The 8,402-nt window shown below is 38.5% G+C and overlaps 1 protein-coding gene across 5 annotated transcripts in view; it reads right to left on the bottom strand.

Moving 5' to 3' along the window:
- Nucleotides 1-221: 221 nt before the first annotated feature.
- Nucleotides 222-8,402, bottom strand: part of LOC107218455 (protein kibra) — a 60,561-nt gene continuing 52,380 nt past the window's right edge. For 4 of the 5 annotated variants that reach the window (XM_015656337.2, XM_046742873.1, XM_046742872.1 and 1 more), the window contains 9 exons: nucleotides 7,993-8,101; nucleotides 7,733-7,892; nucleotides 6,151-7,632; nucleotides 5,743-5,829; nucleotides 4,265-4,454; nucleotides 3,690-4,142; nucleotides 3,358-3,573; nucleotides 2,772-3,250; nucleotides 222-2,641 (listed from right to left, as the gene is read on the bottom strand). In XM_015656337.2, the coding sequence (XP_015511823.1) occupies nucleotides 2,137-2,641; nucleotides 2,772-3,250; nucleotides 3,358-3,573; nucleotides 3,690-4,142; nucleotides 4,265-4,454; nucleotides 5,743-5,829; nucleotides 6,151-7,632; nucleotides 7,733-7,892; nucleotides 7,993-8,101 (3,681 nt within the window). In that variant the 3' untranslated portion in view covers nucleotides 222-2,136. The remainder of the gene's footprint in view (nucleotides 2,642-2,771; nucleotides 3,251-3,357; nucleotides 3,574-3,689; nucleotides 4,143-4,264; nucleotides 4,455-5,742; nucleotides 5,830-6,150; nucleotides 7,633-7,732; nucleotides 7,893-7,992; nucleotides 8,102-8,402) is intronic. The other variant, XM_046742874.1, reaches the window with a different exon arrangement.

Below are 8,402 nucleotides of genomic sequence, written 5' to 3'. Positions count from 1 at the left end.
TCGTATTTTGAATTAAAGACGTCCAACAGTAACAATATTATCAAAAAGTTAACAGTTTAAAAAAAATTAGGTCTAACAGAGTTTTACATTCGGTATTCAGTCAGTTAGCATTTTACTATGTATATTTAATTATTTAACAATTATATTAAAATATGGGCATTTTTTATTTTTATTATTCATTATTATTATTATTATTATTATTGTTGTTGTTGTTGTTGTTCTTGTTGTTGTTGTTGTTATTATTTACTCGTTTTTTTCATATCAGATCTGTATTTTGGAATCATCATCAAATAGATATTTTTTTTCTTTTCTTCGCCCGTGCCGTTTGGTTGTTTGTTTCTTCTTCTCACCTTTCATTTTGTATTCACAAGGCAATCTCATGATCATACATGATAAATTTACCTATAGTATTTCTGTAATAATATATTCGTGTTGTTGTATTCATTGTTTTCATATTTCGAACAGATGTTTTTATTCTTTATGTACGAATTACCTTATATATTACTCGATTTTTCATTCTCTAGTTGAATAGACATATATATTCAAAAATTAATAAATCATTTATATTTATTACTTTATTTGGCAGTTAATGTCGCGGGTTCTTAACTGTTACAATGATTGCTACAACATTTTTTCTTCTTTAATATTTGACCAAACAAGACATGTTCATATAATTTTGTACTGTTCTCTGTCCAAGGGAACTCACGGGTGTAAAGATAACAATTATTATATAGTTATGATTTACATGCGTCAATTATGCAAGTTATGCATATACAAAATGCTATAGCAACACGGTACGTAAAAAAAAGAAAAAAATTTGCAACATTCTTCGCTACTTTATGCAGAGACTCGTATTACGACACGATCTCCGGGGTATTTTCTATCAGTGTTTTTGTCAAAATATATAGGTATACGTTAAAAAAAAAAAAAATAGAAAAAAAACGGATTCTTACAAAAATTAATAATTCAGTCTGACGGTTCTTCATTTTAGTCTACCTGTAATCCCAGTTTAGGTTAATATGATAAAAAAAAAAAAAATACCAAACTTATCTCCATCTCACCAGGGCACAAAATTTAATTTGTTCAAAGCGCAGACCAGCTGCTCGGTGGGTCACGTGCCCTAGTTTAAACAAAATAATAATCGTCAATCAATCAATCAAAATTCTTCAGAATTACGACAGTTAATTAATTAATTAATTAATTATCAATTAAATATTTAATCGTTATTGGAATTAAATAATTTATGCTTGCATATTTACAGACAGTTTTGTTTGTTTGTATGTTTTGTTGCTTTTATGTTTTTTTTTTTTTTTTCATTTTCATTTTCATGAAAATTAACTAATAGTTCTACATTTTGTATTCGTTTAAATTATTTACGTATTAAGAGAAAAAAGAATCTCATTAAAACGGAAAGGGGTGTTGGCAACTTTTCAAATTTAATCCTTTCGTTTTTTTTTTGTCGTTTTTACTGCTTAGCTCGTGGTAATTTCACAATTCTCTTTGTTTAATAAGTGCTTATCCATGGCTTCTGACTAAACACTTGATTGTATAATATGGTACTGTAACAGAATTTTGTTCCAACCGATCCTTATTAAGCAGCGTGTCGTACATTAAAGGTGTTTAAAGTGAAACGGGTAAGCCATTTGTTGACATATTCATACTCATTACATTTTGTGTCGAAAGATATGAAACGGTTCTTTGCTCAAAATGATGATTAACAAAAATAGAGAAACTTGTGCCCAATTGTTTCATCACTATAGACCGCGGTAATGTTACTCATACACCACATAGCACAGTATAGTGATTTGCGTTTATTACTATAAAGTTTTTTTTCAATTGTTCATCCGTCTATTTTGTTCTTCTTTGTTTCTTATTGTGAATATTACCAGACACTTCAATGGTAATATGTAGTTCGACATATCACGATTTAAAAATAGTGTCAACATATGGATATGTATAGAGGTAAAACTTCTGTTACACGTACCAATTTTTTAAACAAGAAATAACGAAATCGCAAGTTTCGTTAATTGGATCTTTTTTATTTAATTTTCCTTTTCTTATATTCACTCTTATAATATATCTACTAACATTTGATATAATTGAAAATAAAGTGTTATATCTCTATTTATTTACTATTTACACTTCGACACCTAGAACTCGATCTACAACGTACTCGTACCTTTTAGGTTCTCCGCTACCACTCTCCGATGTTTCTTCCGACGATTTTACATTAACTTCAGTCTGACCAGCCTGACACTGTGTATTGCTACTGTCTGTCTCCAGGCTGGGTTGACTCAATTTTTCCGCCGTCAAGATTCCAGAGTCATTCGCGGGAATATGACTCACACTATTTGTTTTATTTGTAGCACAATTTGTTTTAATCGCACCACTAGTATTATTTGTTCCTGCGCTGCCACTTGAAGAAGCAGCTGACGCGTTATTTGTTAAATTAGTCAATAGATTATTTGACACACTATAAACATTGGTTTTAGAAACTCCGATAGATTGGCTGCTCGCTGGTTCCGACATATGTCTTCTATGCGGAAGTGACGGCAGGGTTGTTACATTCTCAGATATCAAATCCTCCGAAGGTAGCACCGGTACATTCAGGTTAACGCGTGTAAAGAATGCCATTTTTTCTCTAAAAAAAGAAAACGTAAATGCGTTCAAGAAAATGTGAAACATTTCTAGTAGATTGTGTAGATTTTTTTGGAAAACTCGGCAGTGAAATTTGCCAAATAAATTGACGTTTGAAAATTGTGATTACTTACTTGAAAGAAATAATATCTGGTTTTCCCTTGCCAGCTTTAGTTTTCCGCAACTTATATATTTCCTTGGATGTCTTCTTCAACATTTTTTCCACCTTTTTATCCTCAGCGCTTTTCCCGTTCTTCCCGCACTCGGCTTGTGCCATAAGATTTTGGAATTTGTGATCTTCCAACAGCCACGTAGCAAGATCCGTGTCCCCCTTTTCTCTGGCCTGTTCAAGCCTCTGTTTTAAATCCCTCAATCTACCCAATTCGTCATGCAAATTGGTCAGCCTTGCGTGCTGCGCTTGAAGGTCTAATTCAAGATCCAGAGAAGTTCTAGCTGTTGAATTAAGATGATTTGATTTTTTCGAAGTTGTTTTACAGCTCAAGGCAGAAGAGGGTCGTCGCCAACGCAAAGAACGTCTCTCAACCGAGTTCCGCTGGAAAGGACCACCGCGCCTATAAAGTGGCATACTGCTATCGCTGTCACTGCGGTTCAACTGTAAGATGAAAAAAAATTCTTTCATTATATATGACTTCAATGATAGAATTGCTGTATGTATGTGTTTGACAGTGGATAGTGGTTGATTATTCATTACATGCTTACCCTGCAAATGTAATGATTTCTGCTAACCGCTGCACTAGGAGAGAAAGTTTGGCTGCGTTTAATGACGATGGAATTCTTATCGTCATGAATAGCTCCAGGAACAACACCTGCGGCTGACAATTTTCGCTGCTTGCCTTGTTCGGGAATGAAAATACACTCTGTGTTCGTTTCCTTGTCCTGTGTTTGATTCTCTTCTTCCGCTAGTTCTTCGTCTTCCTGTAACAAAGTATCGTTCGCTAGTTAAACGATGCACCGAATTCACTTTCACACATTTTCTTTCGTCGCACATTCTGTACTGACACGTTAATACAAGGACATCGGTGATAACTAACCTCATGCTCTAATACATCCTCTAAAACGTTGTCCTCTAACATAAACTCTACAATAATTCCCTCCTGGTCACTATCTTCACTTCCGCTATCGCTATCCCCATCTTCATCTTCCTCCTCGGGACTTCCAAGACAGTTGGCCAATTCTTCAAGGCGTAGAGCCACAGCTGTTTGCAATTCTTCGCATCCCTGATTCCGTGTTAAGGTAGAAGTTTGGGAACTTATTATGGTACTCTCGTCGCTACTTTCCTCCTTTGCATTTTGGGTTTGAGTACTTCTATACATTGAAATATCTGACTCTTGTTTGTCATGTTTACCCTGCTTGTTAGCGACTGTACTACCGTTACTTGTCGTATCGGATGTAGATGGCTGCATAAAGCGGAAGGAGAGGATGTTGTACCACTTGACGCTCGGTGATTCATGACTGAAGTCTGCCAGTGAGACTTGGGCTGAACCCTGATGAATAGATAAATTTGAAATTCATTTTTAATAAGATTCGTTCAATTTTTCAAATATTTAATCCGATATTTCCAAAAATTTTATCAGTATTTCAGAGCTTCAGAAGAGTCATAACTCACCAAGCACTCCTCAGATTCACCGCCAGTGCACCAAACATTAACTTGCAAGGTTTTTGTGTATAATTTGTTAAGCGGCACAGATATTGGAAATGTTTCTCCAAATGTAGGTTTTCGCAAGTCTGTTACAGGCTTTGTGCAGTACATATGACTGACTGGAGGTTGCATCGGGAGTAAGGCTGCTTTAATATATCTGTAACATATAAAAATTACCCTTGTGATATACGGTTTATGGAATTATTAGAGAAACATTTACACTTTCAAGCGATCATAGTCACACCTACAGAGAACCGTTACAAAAAATATCTTCCAAGTTCTCAGCGATAACGAAAAAACGTCGATTAGTGAATGAAAATGATATTCACTAATATGAATAAATTTTTTTCAGAGTCAAAATATATTCTATGATATTGCTAATTATTGAAACGCCGTATTATATAAGGCCCAGTAATACCTAATAGGCAACTGACTGTGTAATAATACCGAGGATAGACGGAACCAGTAAACGTTACATAATATTGTCAACCAAGGTATAGATCAGGTGGTCATTGATCTAACAGCTTGGTTTCACAATCGTATTCCAATTCTAGAAATGTTAATGACTTTCTGAACAAGCATAGTATGACATATAGAAATGATGTCATCCATTGATTTCACTGATAAATATTTGCTATCTTGCCATGTGATGTTTAAAAATTCTCCTTTCTACTAAAGAATTTCACTGTTTTTCACGTTCTGATGGTATATGGTGACAATGTGTCAAGACTAACTTAAGCTTTGCAGTTTTTTCATATCATCCAGGAAACATATGTTTATCAGTTTATTTAGGAAAGAAGTTTAGACAAATTAGTTGTAAAAACTGTCGCAAATTTCTGCTATGGCCTAAATTTTCAGGTTTCGTTACAGATTTAATGAAACAGTTTTTCTAAATGATGGTCAAAAATAATACTCACTAATTTTTTTTATCAACAACTCCCGATGGTATAACAATACGAATACCATAAATTGGTTTTATTACTAACAAGATTTAATTGGCAAGTGCACAAAAGGTACCTGAATTCTTGTGTTTTCCAAGTCTGCGAAGCACAAATCGTGCATTCAGCAGTTCGCTAACGATAAGCATAATAATGCTTGTAAAAATATTTGCATACAAGTGTATATGATGTAAGATCGGTGGAATTAAAGTGTCTGTCCACTGTGCCACCTAGGAAGTACACACAATCAGCAGCAGCCCACGCTCTTCACTTTCACCATAATTTAAGCAGAAGGCATTTGTCTAACTATAAACACATACAATCGTACTTTAACAGTGTTTACATCACAGTTGTACAAACCCATTCACTTTCAGACTTCAGGGTTAAAAGTCGTACAGAAGTATTTCCAGTAACGACGGATTCAATATTTACTAATAATTAATGTTCTGTTTACCCTAGATCTTTTCGTAATTTTTCTTCTTTGTGCTTGATAAATTTTTTACTCACACTTGCGTGTTGTCGGGAATAAATAGCGCAGCCAAGTTTCTTGCACGTTCTATTCCAATGTGCAGCAACCCGTCGCTTACTGAATACCTGAAACACACGACATGTAAGAACGTCAATGACACGGATTTTATTACCATTTTATGTCGTCCTAGATATTGAATAGAGAACTCGTTGAGAGGATGGGTGCAGTTCAAATATCATCACTGTATATTTACAGACTTCTACACACAGCATATTTCGCAGGATTATTCGAAGTAATATGCAATTGAACCTTTTACCAAAGGTCTTTTACTTTTTTAATTGGAACACCGAACCGTTAGAGGTTGCAAACTTGAAATTTTCGAAATGCCTGTGTTTGCTTATCCACTGCTACGAATACCAGGAAGTTTAAAAAAATAAATAACTCACCTTAACTTGATTTGAACTTGCGCCGTCTCCAGGTTCATTTCACCAAGGGCAAGCGGATCGACGCCGAGTAATCCGGACAATCGTCTTCTGTTCGAGGCTTCAAAAACGCCAGAGTCACCAGCGACACTTTCGTCAGACACAGCCGCTGACACGGATCTAGTGTTGGTACCAGAACTGCTCGCTCTAGACCTAGTTCCGTGTGGCGGAGGTGTTTCGCTAATAGGTGACAACGGCGGTTCCTGCGGTAAAGGCATTGCCGGCCTGCCCAATCCGCTCCCCTGCGACATGTTGCCGGATTGAAATTCTACCGGCGGTTGCGGGCTCAATTTCGAGTGCTCGGAATTCGCCGACAACTGTTCCTGAATCGCTTGCTGGCTCAGTCTAAGCTCGGCCAGTTTGTCTTCCAGCTGATTACGATCCAGCGGCGAAGCCGAGGCGAGAAGCCTCTGCTGTCTCCTCTGCTGTTCTACCTGTTCGTACGCAGGCGGTGGACCCATAGGCGCGTTCTCGTAGAGAGGCGAAACCGGCGGACTAACGCTGGATAAACTTGACCTCGGCGATAGGCTAGGCTGTGATCTGCCAGGGGACGGCGTTCCGAGATTCCCCAAATTCTGATCGGAACCCCTGAGCAGTCTCTCAACTCGTCTGTGAAGATCGACCATGTCTACCGGCCTCTCTTGTTGAACAGGTCCGAGATACTGCGGGCCTCCGTAAATGTCGGTGAAGCTTAGACCAGAGCTAAGAGAACCTTTGCTGCTCGTCGTGCTGAGACTGCCCAAACTTGAGCTACTGCTTACGGACAAGGTGCTGGCACTGAGGGTCTTCAGCTGACCCTCCAACAGAGCCATGGACCTCAGGGCATCTCTGAGCTGCTGTAGCAGCAGCTGTTTTTCCTCGTGAAGTCTTACCCTGTCCGTGATTGTTCTGTTGGACAATTCAAGCGCGGTGTTTAGGTCCTGTTCCAGCTTCCTTATTTCGCCCTGTATGTCCTTCATGTCTTGCTGAGTTCTTGTCCTCGGTGTTATACTCCTCAGTTCCCTCAGAAGCTGTTCTTTCTCTTGGAACAACAACAGCTTGTCCTTGTCGCTTTCCGTCTGACCGGGAATCACCTTTTCCTCCAAATCGGCGAGCTGCTGCTGTATATGTTGTATCCTTTTCCTCGCTTCGTCGTACTGCAATCTCATCCTGGCCATCTCGGCTAGCCTAGTACCGATGGGTACCAACTCGCCGGACAAGTCGGTCTGGGATGCGGTGCTTAGTTTCTCCTGAGGAAGACTCAGTGTGCTCGCGTCGGGACTTCCTTCGCACAGCTGTAGCCTCGTCAGCTCGTCCTTAAGCTTTGCCAACGACTGCATGAGCTCAGCCTTTTCTTTTTCGCCAGAGCTAAGGGATTTCTGTATGTTCCTCAACTCGGTCATGATGGCTTGAGCCTCCGTGATGTTGTAACATCCACCGTTGTGCGCGTTCAACTTTTGCTCCACGCTGATAGGAAAAAAAGTCACAGGGGGAATGTAAAGAGTCTCGTTTTTCATCGAACATTTTTTTTTACCAAAGATCTGTTTAGGATCGGTGGATGACTTACCTAGCAAGAGTATCGACTCCCCGCTGGGTGCAGTTCATCTCTGCGCGAATTTGCTCCAGTTCTCGCTTGAGCCGCGAGACGCGGCTCCTGGCGAGGGCGACATCGGACTTCAGTAAGTCCGGGTCGTACTTGGTACTCAGAGAACTCGAGCTGGAGCACACTGGATTAAGAAACGTTGGATTTAGGAACTTTCAAACAGCTTCTCAAGAAACAATATAACGATTTTGTTGACCACGTAGTAAAAAGTGATTACTACTTACAACTTGTGCGAGATGCTCCTAGGGTTGTCAGAGCATTGTTGAGGTGATTGTATTCGTCTTGAGCAAGGCACAGCCTCTGCTGTTTGACATCGTAGATTTCCTTCTTCGCCTGAAACAAAAGATAGACAAGATTATGTCAGAGATAAGTTAGAATGATTTTTGACAGTAGCCTAGTCAAGCACAACGAATCTCTATTCGAACAAAAAGAAGTTCACCGGGCTGACTGAAATGTTAAATTTGTTGAAATCAAAAGAAAACTACGTGCAGTTGCATTGTGTTTTCATAAAAACTGTCAAGTTCAAAAGCATTCTATTCAAATCGTACAAGGTGTGTTTTGTTTCTATCAAGGAAATGGGATGTGTTCTCATAAATTTTTGAATATCAAGAAATAGAGAGCGCCGTTAATTACA

The sequence above is a fragment of the Neodiprion lecontei genome, chromosome 6, assembly GCF_021901455.1.
Source record: "Neodiprion lecontei isolate iyNeoLeco1 chromosome 6, iyNeoLeco1.1, whole genome shotgun sequence".
Lineage (NCBI taxonomy): Eukaryota > Metazoa > Arthropoda > Insecta > Hymenoptera > Diprionidae > Neodiprion > Neodiprion lecontei.
Note: the sequence above shows the minus strand (reverse complement) of the source record. Positions and strands in the feature narration are given on the sequence as shown.